The 20,924-nt window shown below is 41.9% G+C and overlaps 1 protein-coding gene across 1 annotated transcript in view; it reads left to right on the top strand.

The window, feature by feature from the left end:
• The first annotated feature begins 7,649 nt into the window (after positions 1-7,649).
• GSK3B (glycogen synthase kinase 3 beta) overlaps positions 7,650-20,924 on the top strand; it is a 362,942-nt gene continuing 349,667 nt past the window's right edge. Inside the window, 1 exon segment of the mRNA XM_030203995.1 lies at positions 7,650-8,791. Coding sequence (XP_030059855.1) covers positions 8,704-8,791 — 88 coding nt within the window. The 5' untranslated portion in view covers positions 7,650-8,703.

The raw sequence follows: 20,924 nt of genomic DNA on the forward strand, positions 1-20,924 counted from the left end.
GTACACCCTAGGTTTCAGCGCTGCTTCGTTTCACAACAATAACAAAAATTGCTATTAGTCACAGCAACCGGGGGGGGGGGGGGGGGGGGGGGGTAAAATGTTTCCCCTGAAACAAAGCACACTTCCACCCTTGTCATTACTGCCGCTAAAATATCAACTAGTGTTGATTTGTCAGAGTGAGTGAGACCTTCACACAAGCAACAGGCAATAAAAGGCTTCAACAGACTTTAAGGGTATTTCAAGTTTTTATTGCACATAAACATTTAATAAAATAAATAAATATCCTAAACAGCTTTAAAATAGTGAGTTAATACCATTAGCTAAAGTGCATTTTTACATTTTAAAGGTCATTTTAAAATTCCTAAAACTCAAAGACATTTAAAACGTCAACTGAGTTTTCTAAAGTGCAGTGTTTATTCTAGTCAACAACTGTTCTTTCTCTTGCACATCATTTGATCAAAACATCAGGTAAGTACTTTTTAAATTATTCTTTTAATCTTTTTCTAGGTTTGCATGTACGTATTACTAAAACTCTTCTTTTTCTTTACAGACCCTTAAACAGCTTTATTTCAACAAGTCTTCAAAATTAATTTATCTTAAACAGCCTTTGTGTTTCTGGCAGGAACATGCTACTACAGCTTTTCACATGAGTATTGCTCTGCCCTGGCCCGATGTCCATTTCAAATGCCACCAAAACTGACATTTGCATTTAAAAAGAAAACTGAGTGTGCACACCAAAAAAAAAAAAAAATTAAAAAACAACTTCACCTGCTTCTGGCACTTTCTTGCAGTGGGTACCTTAGGTTCTCAGCAGCTGGATCAGTCTCTGGATCCCTTCACTTGAATTTCTTCTTTAGGGTGTCCTCAGGACCTACTAACCTTCTCAAAGAAATTAAAGAAGGAAGACCCTGACTCCCTGTGTGTGCAGCTGAATCAGTATCTTCTCTGGCAGTAAAGCCGTGAATACTAGCTAATTCAGAAAAACAAAATATAATTATTTGTCCCTGCGCTAATGTCCCAAAATCCTATAAAGTCTTTTAATGCACCCTGAATAGTTCACTCTCAGCAATGCTCAACACAATGATGCAGCACACAAACATTTTCCACTTAAGAAATCATAGATTCTACAACATGGCATGTCTCAGATTTTGTCAGTCTCCAAGCTGCCTCTTTAGTTCCAATGCAGCACGGAATATTCTATGCTGCTTCCAGCACTGCTCCCTATGCAGACCCCAACATTCTAAAGCTGCCTCGAGCTTTAGGTCACTTCAGCTTCTCTGCAGCACTGGGCATTCTAAACTTTCAGCTTTGATTTTCCCTTTCTCCCAAGAAACTCAGGAAAGTTATCAGAAATCACTTTTTTTAAAAACACAGTTTTCCCTAAATCTGGTTTTTAAAGGCTCTCTTTTCTTAAAACCAGTTTCTCAAAACAACAGTTCTGTTTTAAAAATGAAATCATGAAATTAATAACTTTCTCTTTTAATCCTGTCATATCCCTTAAAGAGAATATTGTTTCTTTAAAATCCCCAGCTCTTCAAACTCTTTTCAGAGCTCTGACATCAACTAAAATAATTTTCTAGTTTCCAATGTTTTTCTCATCTCCTGTAAGAAGAAGTTTTCTTTTTCCTTTCTCACTAAATTAGTACCCTTACAGGTGTATTTTTGAAAGAGACGGGCGCCCATCTTCCGACACAAATCGGGAGATGGGCTTCCTTCTCGCAAGGTTGGCCAAATCGGCATAATCGAAAGCCGATTTTGGGTGCCCTCAACTGCTTTCCGTTGCGGGGATGACCAAAGTTCACAAGGGCGTGTCGGCAGTATAGCGAAGGTGGGACTGGGGCGTGCTTAGGAGATGGGTGTCCTCGGCCGATAATGGAAAAAAGAAGGGCACTCTGACAAACACTTGGGCGACTTTACTTGGTCCATTTTTTTCACGACCAAGCATCAAAAAGGTGTCCGAACTGACCAGATGACCACCGGAGGGAATCGGGGATCACCTCCCCTTACTCCCCCAGTGGTCACTAACCCCCCCTCCCACCCTAAAAAAAAATCTTTAAAAATACGTTTTTGTCAGCCTCTATGCCAGCCTCAAATGCCATACTCAGGTCCATCGCAGCAGTATGCAGGTACCTGGAGCAGTTGTAGTGGGTGCTGTGTACTTCAGGCAGGCGGACCCAGGCCCACCCCCCCTACCTTAGACTTGTGTTGGTAAATGTGAGCTATGGCAGTGGTGTACAGTTGTGGGGGGAGTGGGTTTTGGGGGGATTTGGGGGGCTCAGCACCCAAGGTAAGGGAGCTATGCACCTGGGACCTTTTTCTCAAGTCCACTGCAGTGCCCCCTAGGGTACCCGGTTGGTGTCCTGGCATGTGAGGGGGACCAGTGCACTATGAATGCTGGCTCCTCCCATGACCAAATGGCTTGGATTTGGTTGTTTTTGAGACGGGCGTCCTCGGTTTCCATTATCGCCGAAAACCGGGAACAACCATCTCACAAATGACCTAAGGACGACCATCTCTAAGGCCGACTTAAATTTCATGATTTCGGTGTCCTCTACCATATTATCGAAACGAAAGATGGACGCCCATCTTGTTTCGATAATATGGGTTGCCCCGCCCCTTTACAGGGGGGCCATCCTGCGAGGACGCCCTCATGAAAACTTGGGCGCCCCGTTCAATTATGCCCCTTTTAGTCACCCAAACTACAAAAAATCCTGAAACTAGAGACCTGTAACCTTTTTTTATTCCTAAATTCTGCCTAAAACTCAGACTGCAGACACACTTGCCTGTGTTTCTCTTCAGGTTTTCCAACTGTCTCCTACAACTGGATTTTCCTGGTGACATCACACATTCTACCAGGCTCATGCACGTGAAGGTTCCAAGCCCTGCACATGCCACTTCTTCAAACATTGAAAAAATAAACTCTCTCTCTTTTAAAAGCCACAGACTTCTAGTCCTTTTTTTTAAAACCAAGAAAATAATAATAATCATCAATCTCTCATTCCACAACCATTCTTCAGATCTCTGATCCATGCACACAATAAACCCATACTTATACACAATACCTTTCCAGCAGCTAAACCTGTATATTCCTCCAGTTCAGTCACACCAGCACATTCAGCCATTCAGCACACCAGTTCCCACACACAGATCACTGCTGGATAAATCTTCTGACAGTCCTTAACATTAACACTGCCATTTCTCACCTCTCATTACAGCAGCCACTCTGCCTTGCAGCATCACAAACTGCTACAGACTGCTCCTGACTGCCCCTGAGCCTGAAAAAGCCTCTGAGGACTTTAAAAATTCAGCCACACCTGATGTGACTGTGTTTATCAACCTTTCCCCTGCTACTGAGTTCTGGCTCCATGCAAACAATTTCCTGACACTCTCTCCAGCCCCCCCCCCCCCCCCACCTTGTTGCTGGGTGCCTCTGCACCAATCAGGGCTGTTTCTCCGAGTGTTTTTCGCACCCTTAACATCCAGGGACTTTCTCTTTCCCTGACTTTGTTACTGAGCCAATCAGAGCACTCTTTAACCTAGTACTTTCGCGCCACAAACATCTGGGTGTTTGTGCTTAATTCTGCTGCTCCTCAGCCCCTCCCCTCGTGGGGACCTCTCTCCTCTCCGTGCATGCACTCCAATCACGCATGCACTGAAAACATGCCTCCCTTGGCCCCGGCACCCAGGACTGCCGTAGCACCGGACTGCAAGCTTCTTCCCCAGGCTCTCCCTGCCTCTGGGCACCAGGACTGAGTCTCCCAATGACAGAGCCCGGGTCCCGCAAGTCCGGAGTGTCTCCCTTTACTGGCACAGGAGCACTTCTGGTTCGCGGGTACCCGCAACTCCGCCCCCCATGCCGGCTCCTTTCAGCCCGGGACTTTACAAAAGCCCCTGGTAAGTGGCTCTTTTAAATTTCTAACAAAAAAAAAACATTGGACCCCTTACACATGCACTGCCTCCACTGCATGCACATTTCTCTCATGAATATTCATTGTGGATAGCCCAAAAACCTGACTGGCTGGGGTGCCTCCAGGATCAGTTTTGGGAACCACTGTCCTAACCCATTAAACCACACTGAGTGGGCCAGCTGCCAATATTCAGGGGCACTGGATATCACATGTAACCACCCATGACAAAACTGGGCAGTGGAGGGGCAGTCCAGAGACAGAGCCACAGAGGAAACAGCACTTAAGCAAGCACAGTCATATTCAGTGCCAGTGCTTGCATAGCTAGGTAGCCAGATAGAACTGCACATAAGGCTGTCCTAATTTTGGTCGCTTAGCTATACCCTGGTGATGTAGCCAGAGGGGGCAGGAGCAGTCTTCTTCTGTTCCCGCACCATCTGACTCTACTACTACTACTACTTAACATTTCTAGAGCGCTACAAGGGTTACGCAGTGCTGTACAAATTAACGAATAAGGACGGTCCCTGCTCAGAAGAGCTTACAATCTAAAAGACGAAATGTCAAGTTGGGGTAGATGAGATTTCCTGAGAAGAGATGAAGTGATTAGGTGCCGAAGGCGACATTGAAGAGGTGGGCTTTGAGCAATGATTTGAAGATGGGTAGGGAGGGGGGGGGGGGGGCAAAATGGCACCCACTGACTTCCATATACTGTAAAACACTTATGTGGATCAGGCTGAATATTGGCTGGGACCCACATAAGGGAATCTGTTGAATTTCCCAAACCCATTCTCAGTTTCATAACCATATTCGCTGTATCAGGGCAAGGTCCTCCAAAACTATAATATATAAATAAAAGTAAGAATATATAAAGCAGTAATTATACAGAACCTGAATAAAAACTTGGTTACATACTTTTACAAATGCTCTGGCTTCTTCCAATATAGCTCGTTCAAGATACAGCCCGCCAAAAACAGATGCCAAACAAAATCACGTGTTTAAGCTCAACCAAATTAAAACAGTAAATCAAATTAATTAGTTCCAATCAATCTCAAGATTAAGGCCAGCAGGAGCTATCGTGCCAAGGGTAAAAATCCAACGTTGCTCTTTATAATGCAACAATTTCTCAGGATCCCCTTCCTCCCAGCCCATCTCCAACTTATCAATGACAAGCCGTTTAATGTCATTGACAGAATGATCCTTAGCCCATCAATGAGAAACTAAAGATGCAGTCTGAATATCTCCCAGTATACGAGAATTATGTTCTGACAATCTCAATTTAACTGGCCTCGATATCCTGACCAAATATGAAAGATTACATGGACACTGTATAAAGTAAATCACATTGGCAGATACATAGTTGGTGGTGCTTCTGAAATAAATATTGTAATCAGAAACTGTTATTGATGGTCCTTCTAATGTCTTATTAGACCATTGCCATCTCCTACGTCTCACATGGCCCAAAGGGACACTTATGTCTTGATTATACTCCAAGCCTTGTAAGACAATATTTCTCCAATAGTACATCATCTAGGAAAAGCTATCAAAGAAAGTGAAAAACAAGCATGAACGATTAAGATCTGCTAATATTTAAAAATCAACCATACCACTTTAGTGCTATGTTTGTGGCAAAAATGCTATAATATGATCCTCTTCTGAAGGTGTCTTATATTGGAGTAATAACTCACACTGGGCAAAGGTTCTCAAACGAGCTTTCCTTAATAGTGCTTTAAGATAGTCACAGGCTAAAAAGTACTGTTGTAAAAGAGCCGCTTGTTCAAATTCAAACAAAGACAAACAAATATGTTGTACTTACAAAAATTGACTGATAGGGAGACTTGCCCATAATTTATAAGGATAAAAAGATTGGCAATGCAATAAAGTGTTATGAGCCACTGGTTTAAAGCAAATAATAGTTTCCAGCTTCGTACCACAATGAGTGACAGTGACGAACATCCAAAAAAATCAAGTTGTCGATAATCATAAGTCATGGTAAACTGCAGATGATGATTCAGTGAATTATTAAGCCATTGTACAAACAAATTGTAAAATTTGAACTGTGTCTTCCCACAATATGAAAATATAATCAAAAAACATTTCTATAGTTTAATAGACCTAAGCCAATGAAGAAGACTAAAATTATTGTTCAAATGTTGCTACAAAGAGTAGCTACTGATGGTGGCAAAAAATACCCCGTTACTTCTTGTATCTGTTTAATAATGATGTTTGAAACAAAAATAATTGCTCTTAATAACTAAAGAAGATGCCAACTTCATCATAAAACCCATGGAAATGGGAGAAACATGAATCTTGAATAATTTCCAAAGCTTGCCCCTGTGGAATTTGTGTATATAGAGACACCATGTCTAAAGTAACCAAAATGGTTTGAGGAGTGAGATGAACCTCTAAAATGTGAAGAAAATGAGTTGTACCCTACAAATATGATTGTGCTTGTTTAGCACAGGGTTGTAAAAAATTACAAAGAGACACAATAGGTCATCCTAGAGTGCTAGTGACATTCTTATGTATATCTTTGGTACAAAATAAATTATCGGGATTCGGGATAGTCAGATGGACTTTACAAAAAAAGGCCATATCATTCTATCAATTACATCAAATGGTGCATCATTGATAAGTTGGAGATGGGCTGGGAGGGAGGGAGATGATCTTGAAATATTGTTGAATTATAAAGAACGTTGTTTTTTTTTTTTTTTTTAATCCTTGACACAGTAGCTCCTATTGGCCTTAACATTCGAAAGCTAACCAAAAGATATGCTAGTCCAATAAAAAAGGTATCATCTTATTTTTTTCTTTTCTGTTTTGATTTACTTCTATTTATTACCTTCTTACAAAACAAAGTCCCTAACATAAAGTTATAAGCGTATCTCAAAACTCAGACCGTTACTACCATCTAAAGAAATTATGCCTTAGTTGGGAGAACCATAAAAAGTTGTTAACCGTATGCATTATACTAAAGCTTAGCGCGAGTTATCTGTAGCTGGGCCCATAGGAATAAAATAGGCCCTGCTGCAGATAACTCGACCTAACTAAGCTTTAGTAAAAGACTCCTATAAACAATTATTAAGCCTTATCTAACCGGAAGGAGATAAGCACACATTTCTACATCGTTGAATACTGCACTCCTCCTAGCACCAGAGGTCTCTAACTCTTTTCTGCCTGCCTAATGTACTACTATAAGAAAAAAAAAATTCCAGTTACCGGCGTCACACTTTGGACCTCTCCATTTAACCAATCACAGTGTACGTTCTGCTTTGGTGTGTCCTGTACGGCTAACTTCGTCGCTCGTCAGCCGGCTGAAAAAAAAAAAAAAGGTTAACCAATCACTAACGCACTTGAATGAACTTCAACTTATGCCTGTTGGTTTATTTGCAGCAAGTCACCCATTGCTGCACCAACGCAGTGAATTGTCCAATCGAAGAATACATTATGTGCCCAAATTTGAGACACTATAAACTAGTCGGCCGGGAACCAATAAAAGACGGACACTGCCCAGCCAACTTGCGGGTCTCGCGCATGTTTCCCATGACTAGAAAATAACTCGGCAACGTCCGTAGAAACTCGTGTTGATTCGATGGAGGACCTGGTGCCGCTGTCCTATTGGCTTGCTCGATTTCGGTTATTTCCGCTGGTTTCTGACGTCACGGGGTGACGGCGCGCTCCCATTGGTAGCCGAAGTTGGGCTGTGCCGGAGAAGTATGGAGACGAGACGACGTAGGGTGAGGGAGCGTTTCGGCTGAGGTTGCCCCCGTCGGCATTCTGGAACGTCTTCTGCTCCGGTTGCGCAACGTGGGGTCACGTTGAGGAATAGGGCGCTGCGTCACTGTAGGGTTGTGCAAGCCGACGAGCCGAATGCGGTCAGTCGGACGGAGTGACAAAGAGAGAGGGAGGAAGCGAGCGAGCTGAGGAGAGAGGGGAGACGGAATTAAAAAAAAAAAAAGAAAAGAAGAATTAAAAGGCTGATACCAAATCTGATTTGTAGTCTGAGGAGTGAGTGGGGGGTGGGAAAAAAGGATCTATCGCAGACACACGCAAAGGTTCATAATAGAAGCCAGAAGATTTTCGCCTGGAGACCGGCTCTCAGCCCCTCAACCCACGGAAACTGAAATTTTTGGGCGCCGGTTCCACGTCACCGGTTTACTGGCGTTAAAGAGCGAGGGGGAGGCTGGTTTCCATTGAAATACATATCTATTTTTTTCACTGCTTCCTGTCTTTTGAGGTCTTGGATACCGGGGTTGGGGGGTGTCGTAAAGGAGCCGCCATGGCCGCCGCTTCTGCTTCTCCCGCCGCCGCCTCTCCTCCCGTCTGCTGCCTCTGCTTCGCCAAAAGAGCTTGCTAGACCGCTGCATATTTGGACTCTTTCCCCTTCCCCTCATCCCTCATTCACTTCCACGTTCGTTCGACGAGGTGCTGAAAAGAAGAAAAAAGAAACTTAATTCAGAGTCCTTGGTTACATATACATTCAGATTTATTTTTCTCTGTTCGCTAGGGATGGCCTTTAAGAACTGAAGGAAGAAAACAGAAAATCTTTTGTTTCAAGAAACACTTTGCTCAATTTTGTTTCTTTATGGGATATGATTTTTAAGGGATATTTTGCTTTTTTTTTTTCCCCTACCATTTTTTTTAAATCTGAGAGAGATCTTAAATAGGGATGATTTTTAAAGAGTGATCTGAAGTAAAGAAAGGAAGAGGTTTTATTTTTCTTTAAGACCTTGATGTTCCTTAATTATTTTTTAGTACATATATTAATTAAAAGAAGGTGCTACGGGAGGAAGAAAGGATCATGTCGGGACGGCCCAGAACCACCTCCTTTGCAGAGAGCTGCAAACCAGTGCAGCAGCCTTCAGCATTTGGCAGTATGAAAGTTAGCAGTGAGTATTGATTTTCTTGAACATTAAAAGCTGTGCAAACATCCATTTTGTTAATATGCTTTTGTGTTTTAGATTTAATTCGTTCTAGTTTTTGGTAAAGCGTGAAAGATTCCCAGATGAATGAGAGAGGGGTGGGGGCTCATGCTGTCTTGATTGAAGCCGGCTTCTTCCTCCACCCTGCTCTTCAACCTTGAATAAGGTTTTCTTTAGTTAAAAAAAAAAACGTGCCTTTCTGATTAAATGGCTATATTCAATGAAATCCAACGGATGTGAAACGAATTAGGCCTTTTTTTAAAAAAATCCATTAGATTTTGCTTTCTGATGGTAACAGTCGAATACGCAATGTTTTGGATATCTGTAGTTTTTTAAAATGTTTTTTTACCTCTTGGAACATGGTTTGATTAATGTAGGCATTACTTTTCTGTAGTAAATAGAATTTTTTTTGGTGTGCATTGGAGAATTAATGCGAGATCTGATTTTGTTGTAATTAAACTGTGGGTGTGCATATACATATATACACTGGATCAAATACATTATATATGTAATTGGAAAACATTTGTAAAGCTAGCAGCTTCCCTAGAAAACTGCTGTAAGGATTGATGTGACTGAAACAGGTTCAGAAGAATAAAATAGGAATGGTATATTTAAGTATCTTATTCTTCCCTGATTGATATGTTGTATTTTTACTACTTTGTTATTGAATCTGTCATTTCATAATGCTGGATCAGTTGACACCTGAGAATAATTTGTCTTAACCTTCAGAACTGAGGTATAATAAGTTAGATGTGCAATTTTTGTTTTGTAGGTATTTGATAAAAAAATCCTCTGTATATATGTGACCAAAGATAATTTCAGTAGGCCTTTGTTATTACTTGTCAGTAGACTGGTAGCTTAAAAGCTGGTTATCCTTTCAAATTCTTCAGTTTTATAGTGAATTTCAGTATTTAAAGCTTATTTTGTAGGTAAAAACTGTATGGTGATGCTTAGCAGCAAGTGTTTACTTGTAATGGTATTGTAATGATGTATTGCGATTGTTCAGTAAATCGGTGTGTTCTTAGATAGCGCAATGGTGTTCAACTCTTTTCCTGTTGTGACTTACTGATAGATGAGGCTCATATATGTGACACATTGCATGGGGGCCATCATAGGGTGGGATGGTGGTTCTTTGATGGGTGCACACACACTCAAACTTATCCCTTCTCTCAACACCACCCAGTGTGTCCTTTTTTTCACCTCTCCTATTCTCCTACTTTCTTTTCCAAATACACCTTCTCCACCCAGTGCCAGAACTGACAGGAGAGGGGAGGAGATAAAGCAGGACAAGGGTTGGAGGGAAGCAATAACAGAAAGAGGTGACCAGGTACTGTATTTCCAATACCTGGTTCATTATACTCCTTAGCCAACAGACACATGGCCATTATGAAAAGTGCAGGCTTGCCTATGTCAAATTTCTGGTAACACAACTTCCTAGCTCTTCATGACAACTTTAGCTGAGAACCACCAGAATAGCTGTACAAAATGCCAAGGGACTGGTTTGTAGTAGGCTTGAATGAAATTTGAAATAAGCAGCCTGTAAGTTGCTTTTTACATGTATGTACCAAAAACTTGTGTGTTCAATGTATTGAGATGCCTCTGGACAAGACTCACTAACCATAGTTGGATAGTTTATGTGGGTATCTTAAAAAAAATCTTGAGGTGATCAGTCAGTAAGACTTATTTATTTTATTGGGATTTATTAACTGCCTTTATGAAGATTCACTCAAGGTGGCATACAGTTTAACATAAAACTTACAATTTTGTTAGCACAATAATAAAACATAATCTGAAATACAATCAATGAAGTAAACTTGGATTCTAGAGGCTGAGATTACTGCTCAGGTATAAGAACATAATTATTCACCTAAGGGGCTTCTTCTCGGTCAAGTATGGATTTTTGAAAGCTTGAGTATTTTCACCATTTCTGAGATTGAAATTAATGTGTAGCCTTGGTTGGTTATAGTTGACTGATTTTTCTTCTTATATTAAAAACTTATATTGAAAACTGATGTACAATAAAACCTTTAGACTTCTAGGAAAGATGAATATTTCTATGTATAGTTAAGCACTTGTTTGGTGCAGGAAGGATATTTTTAGGTTTTATGAATGGGGGAGGAAGGGATTAGGTCTCCGCAAAGGATGTAAGTGATTGTAGGTGTACTTGATTTCTATAAAATACATTGGTCTTTAGAATGGATATAGTTGACTGTTATGAAGAGGGTAATAAAACGCTTATTCCTGAGAAAAATTGGCTGAGTATTTTATTGTGATGATATCGTGCCTCTGTTGCTCTGGTGTTGTCAGGGGGAAAAGGCAACTGACGGCTATTGCACAACAGATTTACACTACAAAGCAAAATATAACTTAGTAAATTAAGTGTCTTGACCACATTTTCTGTCTATGAATTCCATAGCTTTATTGTAGATGGAGTTAAAATAAAACCCCCAAAACCTTTGTTTTTGAATATACTACCTGGTAGTTTCATGTCAATACATGTCATCTTTTGCAGAGCAGGAGATGAGATGAAACAGGTTTACAAGATTCTGCTATTAGTTACCTTATATAAAGACAGAACCTGGTTGATGACTACAAGGACAGGGTGGGGGTTTCCATGGGCAGTCCTGGTTGATATGGCGAAGATGGAGCTTTATTTGCCCCATATCACAGAAAACATTTAGAAAAATGGTGCTGTTGTAAGTTATTGTAAATAATGCCAGGGATGGTAAAACAAAATTTGATCCTCTTGTCACTGTCATCAGGCAGAGTAGTGGCTACTAGAGTGGAAAGAGCATTTTCAGCCCAAGGCAAGAAGCCAGCAGCTAGTACTGGAGCAAAAAAGCATTGGAAGCCTGAGCCCATAAAGAGCAGTGTCTGCAGGGGTGAGGATATTGAAGGCTCCAGTCTGGAAATTCTCGAGGCATTTAATGTTCTAACCTTTTTCCACCTCTGTATAATACTGTTAGGGTGCATTTCTCCAAATAGGTTTGTTTTGTGCATACCAAGACTGGAATGAACCTCACTCCTAAGCCCTAGGGTATGTGGAGTATGGTCTCAGTCTTGAATTTGTTGCCAACGCGTGGAGGGGCATTTTAAATATAATATCTAAGTCCGAATTGAGATGTGCCAAAAAAGTCTCAAAGAAAAAAGTCAAGCTGACGGCCATAATTGAACCAGAAAGTCTAAATTTCTGTTTTGATGATGTTTTTTTTTTAATGCTGAAAACATTCATCTCTAAGTACCATTTTTGAAAATAAAACATCCCAGGGAAAAATGTAGAAAAATGACTGACAACATTCTTGTTGAACTGGCCACACAGAGATCCCAGCAATGCAGAGGGGCAGCCTAGTGGTCAGTGCAGTGGACTTTCCACATAAAGGGACCAGGTACAAATCCCACCTAAACCCCTTCATATTGTGAGCCCTTCATGAACAGAGAAACCCTACTGTACCTAAAGGTCCACCACTACAATAGCCCTCAGGCTTGCAGGTCACTTATATAGCACAGTAGGTTTTTCTATGTTCCAGGAGGGCTCGCATATTTGTACTGAAATTAGAGTTAGTGGGATTTGAATCTGGGTCTTATTCACTGTCCACTGCACTGACCACTAGGCTACTCTAGCCACTTGCTTGCTGCTTTCGTAGGAATGACCATAATATCTGGAGCTGTCATAGAGCCTGGTATCTTCTGACACTGTCACATCTTTGAGGGGGGGTGGTCATTGACCATTAGGGGATTAAGTGGGGTCATGCCTTAATCCCTCCAATGGGGTCAGCTGGTCAGTTGTCACCTTTTTGAGACTTAGCCGTGACTGAAACAGGTCTAGATAAACATATACTTTTTTGCTCTGGATATTTTATTCTGATCCACTATCACTGAAAAATGTCCAAATTATAAGCTTGCCCAAAACACGCTTCTGACACACCCCTATGCGATTTATATGAACTGCGGATGTCCCAATTATGAGTTTTGAAACTTGTGACTTAGACATTTTTGCAAGAAAAATGTCTATCTGCCACTTTGTGCTGCTTTTCAGATTTTTTTTTCTTTTGAACATGAGTGCCTTAGTGAATTAGTAGCAGTACATTATCTCCTTTTTATCTTCAAGAGTTCACCTAACAGTTTTTAGTCGTCTTAAACCAGAGAAACTAATGAGAAAGTTATCTTCTTCTGCAGTGGGTCCGCAATAAAGTTTACCATGACCTGTGGCTGCTGCAGGCATGTTTCCTTCTCCCTAAGGCTTTTCACTATCGCTACCACCATCATTAGCCCTAGTTCATAAGCTTGGGTGATATGTGGCCATTATGTATTCTTCTTTACTTCCCACCATACTTATACAGTAGTGTGGACTTGCTGAGATCTGGTATAGATATACTTTTACATCCAAACTCCAGTATTCATAAATAGATATTATACAACAGGGTCACCGTGTGAAGGTACTTAGGCTTAGAGAGAAAACATATTCCCACCCTTTCAGAGAATACACAGCAATTCACCAAATTTTCTGATTAATTGTTTTATATTCCCCTTTGACCCCTGTAAGCTGTGGGAAGTGTTGCCTGTTAAATTGTTTGATAGAACAAAGCCTAAGGTGAGAATGAATATGCTATATGGTACATAAGTAATGCCATACTGGGAAAAGACCAAGGGTCCATCGAGCCCAGCATCCTGTCCACGACAGCGGCCAATCCAGGCCAAGGGCACCTGGCAAGCTTCCCAAATGTACAAACATTCTATACATGTTATTCCTGGAATTTTGGATTTTTCCAAGTCCGTTGAGTAGCGGTTTATGGACTTGTCCTTTAGGAAACCGTCCAACCCCTTTTTAAACTCTGCTAAGCTAACCGCCTTCACCACTTTCTCCGGCAACGAATTCCAGAGTTTAATTACATGTTGGGTGAAGAAAAAGTTTCTCCGATTTGTTTTAAATTTACTACACTGTAGTTTCATCGCATGCCCCCTAGTCCTAGTATTTTTGGAAAGCGTGAACAGACGCTTCACATCCACCTGTTCCACTCCACTCATTATTTTATATACCTCTATCATGTCTCCCCTCAGCCGTCTCTTCTCCAAGCTGGGTGGTTTGGGATTTCCAGACATGACCTATAATCAAGCGTTTCTGTTGCATCATTTGCGGGATTGGGTTTTGACTAGACAGGATTACCCACCATTGAAATATGATGGAGCTTTTTTTTTTTTTCTTTATGACACTTTAATTACCCCTTACATGCTCAAAGTGGCAACTTGCCCCCAAATATAAGGAGCAGTGTTTTCGTGAAACCATTGAGGGACGTGTGGGACTGGGAAGGGGGCAGAATTCTAATCTGATCAATTACAAAGGTCAGGATAAGGTGAGAGAAGGATTTAGGGCACATAATATATATTTTGATGTGAAATATGGGTTCATAGTACAGAATTGAGAGCATGTCGGTTCAGAATCTTGCATAGAGCTTATTTTTCCCAAGTATATAAATACATTTAAATCAAGTAAGTTTGAGACTATATGCTTTCAGAGGAAAGCAGAAGAAAATAACTTCATTTATTTTTTTGATATGCAATAAATTGCAAAACTTTTTTTTTTTTTTGGGAGGGGAATTATTTGCTCTTTAGAACAGTTGATTGGACATCCAGTCTTATACTACTGTGCCTTTTCCTTGATATGGTGGACATGGATGGGATTCAGAGAACAGAGGCTCAGTTTCTTATATGCAAAGCTGGTATTGTGGGGAAGAAATGTATCCTACAAACCTGAACTCAGGAAGACATGTCCTCATACTCGTGTTGCTGTAATTTATTTCATGCCTTGTTAACGGAAACAAGAGGAGAGCAGTGTTCCCAGATGCAAGAAATATTTTCTTGTGATCTGGGAGTTGTATCTATAATCCCTCCCTCAAGAGTGAGTAGTATGGTGGTAAAAATGATGTATTTCTGCATTTTTGAAGGAATTCACTCAAGGCGGTGTACAGCATGAATAGGTCAAACATATGCAATAGGCAATTACAACAGTAAAAGTATTAATACAAAGTATGGCATAGTATGCTACATTACAATGTCAACACAATATGCAATAAAACATTTTAAAAGCACAGGGTGTAAGCAAAGATGAAACACAAAGATCAAGTAACAGGAGTAAGAAAATAAGGTATTAATTTAAATAAAATTGCAAATGTCAGAAAGGTGCTTGAATATCTTAACTATGGTAGGAGTGGATAAACTTGTCCTGCTATAGTATGTGCAGCTGGTGTCATTCCTTGAGTGTGTGTATGTGACTAGCATATTAGTTACTTCTTCCATTAAAGTCTGGTTGAAGAGCCAAGCTTTCACCTGTTTCCTGAAGTAGAGATAGTCTTGTGTTAAGCAAAGCCTTTTAGGGAGTGCATTACAAGTTTGGGAGCTACTCCAGAGAAAGCTTGCTTGTGATTGGGGGGGGGGGGGGGGGTGTGTGGTTAGGGATACTCCTTGGGAGGACGTTATGGACCTTGGAGGAGTGTAGATAGAGGGAGATCCTGTTCAAGTACTCTGGGCCATTTCCCTAAAAGACCTTTTTAGTTTTAAATTTGGCCCTGTGTTGTACTGGTAGCCAATGAAGTTTTTGCAAAAATGGTGTGATGTCAAGTCGTTTACAACATTCTATTAGTCTTGCTCCAGCATTCTGAATCAATTGAACTTGGTGCAGGCCCTTTGTAGTCAGACCAGTATAGAGTGCATTACAGTAATCCAGCCTTTGATGTTATCATGGCATGCACAACTGAGATCAGACTTGCCTTCTCAATGTAAGGAGGTAGGCAGCGTATTTGTTGTTGAAGCAGCTCTTGAAGGTTGCTTGGATTTGGGGAGTCAGAGTAAGGGTTGAATCTAACTGTATTCCAAGATTCCTGACTTGTGATTTGAGGGCGATTTTGATGGTATGTATCCATTTGTGTTAGGGACCCAGAGAAGCTCAGTTTTACTTGGGTTCAGGCAAAGTTTGTTGTTTAGCTTATTCTTGAATTGATGTTAGGTCGTCAGTTTATTCAGGGCTATGGTAAGCCAGGTTCAGTGGGTATGAATAGCTGCACATCATCAGTATAAATGTAGAACTGAATGGTCCATCAACCAAATCAGCTCGGCTATTGGCTTGAGGTAGATATTGAACTGAATAGGTGACAGTATCGATCCTTGTGGTATCCCACAGGCATGTGCCCATGGTGGCAATGAGGTGCTGCTGAACAGTATAGCCTGTCTGATAGATAGGATCTGAATCGGGTAACGTAGTAACATAGTAGATGACGGCAGAAAAAGACCTGCATGGTCCATCCAGTCTGCCCAACAAGTGTACTATTCCATTGATAACTGTTCTTCCAGTTGTGCTAGTATGATATGATCCACAATGTCAGAAGCTGCTGAGAAATCTAGCAGTACTAACACTGAGGCAAATCCCTTGTCTCAGTTTCTGTGATGATCTAGTAGGGATACAAGCAGGGGTGTGCTGGTAAATTTTTAACAGTCTCTCTCTCCGGGCATAGCCGGCCCTGAAATTTTTTTTTTGGGGGGGGGGGGGGGGGGGAAATACATGCCTCTCTCTCCCCTCCCTTGTGCAAGCACGCTAGGCATACCTTTGCCGAGCCCCACCAGCCAATAAATGGACTGCCACCATTCTCTGCTGCTTGTTTCTGGCTCTGAGCAGCATGATGGAACCTTCTTGCGCTTCCATGAAAAGTCCCAGCCTGATGCTCAGAGTCAGAAACAAGGAGCAGGGAGCAGCAGCAGTCTATTACTTGGCTGGTGGGGCCAGCATCACTGCCAGCAAAGTAAAAGAGAATTCAGGAGGGGGCCCAAGCCCACATTTTGGGAGTCAGTTTTTAAAGTAGCCATGGGGAGGCCTACTTTAACAACCGGTTCCCAAAATTCTTAAAAACTTAACAAACGGCTCTCGTGAGCCCATGAGAGCCCGCTCCAGCACACCACTGGATACAAGGATGGTTTCTGTTCCATAAGTGAATCTGAATCTAGATTGAAATGAATCTAGCCAGTTTCTCTCTTCTAGCCAATCACTGAGTTGATTGCAGACTGTTTGTTCTATAAGCTTTCCTAGAAATTGGATATTAGATACTGGTCTGTAACTTTCAAGTTTCTCCTGGTCAAGGTTGTTCTCCTTTAGCAAAGGATACATCACTGCCTTTTTAAAAATATGTTGGTAGCTGCCCATTCGAAAGAGAGGCTTTCACAATTTTTGTAGTGCCTTCTATGAGACCCCTGCTTATCTGCTGCGCTGTCATGTTGGGCAGAGGTCAAGGGAGCAAGTAGTTGGTGGAGGGTCTCATAGGATTTTGTGAAGGCCCTCCACTGTTGGGTTAAGAGTCCCATATGTCTGTGTCAGGAGGGGTTGAGTTTGTGCACTCCTGGTTAGCTGATTGGAGACCAGGTGGGACTGTTTGTAAATCCTGACGGGGACTTTTAATTTTGTTAGCAAAGTATGCAACAAAATTACTGCAGTTCAGTTTTGACTGGGCAGGCTGGTTCTGTTGTGGTTGTTTACTATGATGATCAGGTGCTTGGGTGAATTGGCAGCATGTTCAATTCATTAAGAAAAGTATTGTTTTTTGGTTCTAAGACTTGGTGGTACTTTGTCATGTGACTTCTACAGTTTAACCTGACCTCATCCAGGTGAGATTTACGCCGTATCATTCCAGTTTCCGTCCTTCATGCTTTAGGTTCCAAAGTTTTGGAGAAAACTAAGGTGAGCGTTTGTGAATGGGGCATAAGACCTTTTTTAAGTGGTGTCATTTTCTCTAAGGACTTAGCTAAGTGTGTATTCCAAATAACATCCTGTTCTGACACTGTGTAGTTGACTTTTCACCCACATGTGGATTGTCTAAGTCCTCTAGGAAATTCTCAGCAGTCAGCCTTTTCTGGTCTCTGATCGCCTTCCAAACTCTGGGAGATGCTACTTCATGAGAAGAGGAAGTGGAGTAAGAGTAATTTCCCCTTAGAGCTCAGATTAGGATGGCAACATGTGGCTAGAAGGGTGGGGGGAGAGGGGTAGAGGGGACCTGAAGTGTTGCTGGAAGCATGTGACATAAGATACAATACTCTTCATGTTCAAAAAATAAATGTATCATTTATGGGGAAGGGAGGAGGTAATGTTACTGTAAACCTAATATGTTAATCTTGAGCAGTCTGTAAGGGTTTTAAGAGGGTCATGGATTTGATATACTGCTTTTCTGTGGTACAACCAAAACCGGTTTACATGTGTTATATACAAGTACTTTTTGTTAAAGAAAATTTCATAAAGGAGAAGATATAGTAAGTGCAGACACAGAAACACCTATTTTGTTTTAATTTGGTCTTTCATGATGAAGGTTCATCACATTTTGTTGTCCAGGGAAAATGTAGCAGCATATTTCTTTTCCCCCCAGAATATATTTAAATGAGGCTGAATAGTAATTGGAAGTGTAGGAAACATTTTTGGCTACTGCCTTCAGTTTGTGGTGATACTACATGAGTAACTTTTCACATCCTAAAAAAAGAATGATATACATCATACATACTGTGGTAAAGTTTATATGTAATGCTCTAGGGCAACTGGCTTGCTGACCAGAAAAATAACACTACAGTAGCATCAATTATCAACAATATCCAGAAACCCCTCTAATCTCCAAAACATCCCTTGATATACGCCCAACCCCCCCCACTCTCCTCCCCCTGCACTGTTTGCAATAAGCCCGTAGAACATATCCCAGAAAGCAAAAAAAAAAAAGTATCAGTCAGAAAGATAGTCTCCACCCCATTAGCACTGTAACACATTTAACAACCCACTTCTCAGTCTAGGGGACAAAGGGGGAGATGCATCAACCAAACGTTAAAAAATCTAAATTGTAAAAGTGCTTAACGAATTTGAAACAACGAAGAATGCACAAAAAAAACAGCTCAGAAATGTTCAGTGCGGTATTGAAAAGTACAATGTATCATACGTTCGTAATCCCCGTCGATAATTGGCCCCTTAAGCATGCGCAGAGCAGCCACGCGTTATGCTGGCTGCTCTGCGCATGCCACAAACAGTCAAAACAAAAAAAACACGTGGTTCCCAAAATAAAAACAAAACTCAAAAAAGGATCGGGAGGGGGCAAAGGCGCTCGTCAGGAGCGTCCTGTATGGACGGCCTTGCCCCCCCCCGCCCCAACCGAGGTCGCCGCTGCTGCCCGCTTCCCCCTGCATTATAAATTAAAAAGCAAAACAAAAATCAGCAGCCCCGGCCGGCCCCCCTCCCTTCTTCTTTACTCTTACGTCCCACAGCCCCGCCCCCTCCTGGGGTCGTCGCCGCCATTCCCCCCCTCCACTGGGCCCCCTCCCTCTTACCGGCCCGTACAGCGCTGTGTGAAGGCGCTGCACGGGCAAGAACAGTTGATGCCTCTGTGCCCAGTCTTCCTTCGTGTCTCTCTCCTCTTGGGCCCGCCCCGTCTGACGTAAGTAACCAACGTAGGTTACTTACGTTAGACAAGGGCGGGCCTAGGAGCAAAGGAGGACATCCTTTCCTCTTGGGCCCGTCCTTGTCTGACGTAAGTAACCTGTGTTGGTTACTTACGTCAGACTGGGGCGGGCCCAAGAGGAGAGAGACGCGAAGGAAGACTGGGCACAGACAGAGGCATCAGCTGTTCTTCTTGCCCGTGCAGCGCCTTCACACAGCGCTGCATAGGCCGGTAAGAGGGAGGGGGGCCCGGTGGAGGGGGGGAATGGCGGCGAAGACCCCAGGAGGCGGTGGAGGGGGCGGGGCACAGGGCGGAGAATGTCGGGAGGCGGAGCTGTGGGGCGAAAGAGTAGAGAGGAAGGGAGGGGGGCCGGCCAGGGCTGCTGATTTTTGTTCTGCTTTTTAATTTATAATGCAGGGGGAAGCGGGGAGCAGCAGCGAACTCGGGTGGGGTGGGGGGGCAAGGCCGTCCATACAGGGTGCTCTTGACGAGCGCCCTCCCGATCCTTTTTTTTTTTTTTTTTTTTTGTATTGCTGCATTTTGGTTTTTACATTTAAGTTTTTAGCCGGACAGCCCTATCGAGAGGTACAGACCTCTCGTTAGATTTCTCGGCGTTTCGTTCAGTTTTCCTGCGTTAAATCGGAACAGGTTAGTGCATGTCATTTCAGTAGGGTTTCTACACTAATTGCTCATCTGCATTCCATTTTCGTTAGCTGCTACCATCGTCGGAAAATGGGCTTTAGTGCATGCAACGGTTTGAAAATTCTTCCTTAAAGGCTCATTTTTGGCTCGTTAATGCTTAGTGCATCTGGCTCAAAGAATCTAGAAGGGGAGTCCAAAGCTGTGTCAAATGGGTGGCCTCTTTACGCCCACTCCCTATAATCGACAGCCTCTTTGTATGAAGAAGATGGTGCTCTGGTTTCTCCATAACATCAACGTTGGAGGAACAGGCTTTATCCATTGGAGTAAAATACATCATATAGCAATTAAACAAGACTTTCAAACAAAATATACTCTTCCCTCTCTGATTCCAAGTCATCATCCAAGTCCAACAGATGCAGTTTGAGAGAGATGTCCCATTAGCTGTACCAAATGGCTTCAGAGGCTTCCCAAAAGTGGGCAGTCAGCCTTTTCAGTTTAACCAGCATATATTTTTTTGTATTCTAAGGAAGAAAAGTTTTGAGTTTGTATGTTTTCTTTTCTTCTTTTTTTTTTTTTTAAAGCTTTTGTGTGGGGCTGATCTGAGCTTTAGATGTCTGGTTAGGATACAAAATTTGGGTCCTTGGGCAGATTTCCTACTTTGTGACACAAGGAAGCCTGCTTTAAGTGTAACATATTAGTCCTAAAACATAGGTTATATCTTAATGTTTTGGTAGACTGTTAGCTGTTTACTTTTTAAATGAGAAATCATTGACACAGTGTATGGACAGTTAGCATTTATGTTCATGGGAATATACAGTACCTTCAGCTGGATTAGCTCCTTCCAGTGTCCTGAAATTTTTTCAAGGTCTGCATTACTTCCAGTCCTCTTCGTGTTTGTCATCTGTAGTTCTACTTTCAAGTCTTCCTCTGTGACCACAGAAGAGATTTCAGCTTTTTTTCCTTTTTTATTTCTATTTATTTCTCAGCATACCTTTCACTAACATATCTAG

This window comes from Microcaecilia unicolor, chromosome 5 (genome assembly GCF_901765095.1).
Source record: "Microcaecilia unicolor chromosome 5, aMicUni1.1, whole genome shotgun sequence".
NCBI lineage: Eukaryota > Metazoa > Chordata > Amphibia > Gymnophiona > Siphonopidae > Microcaecilia > Microcaecilia unicolor.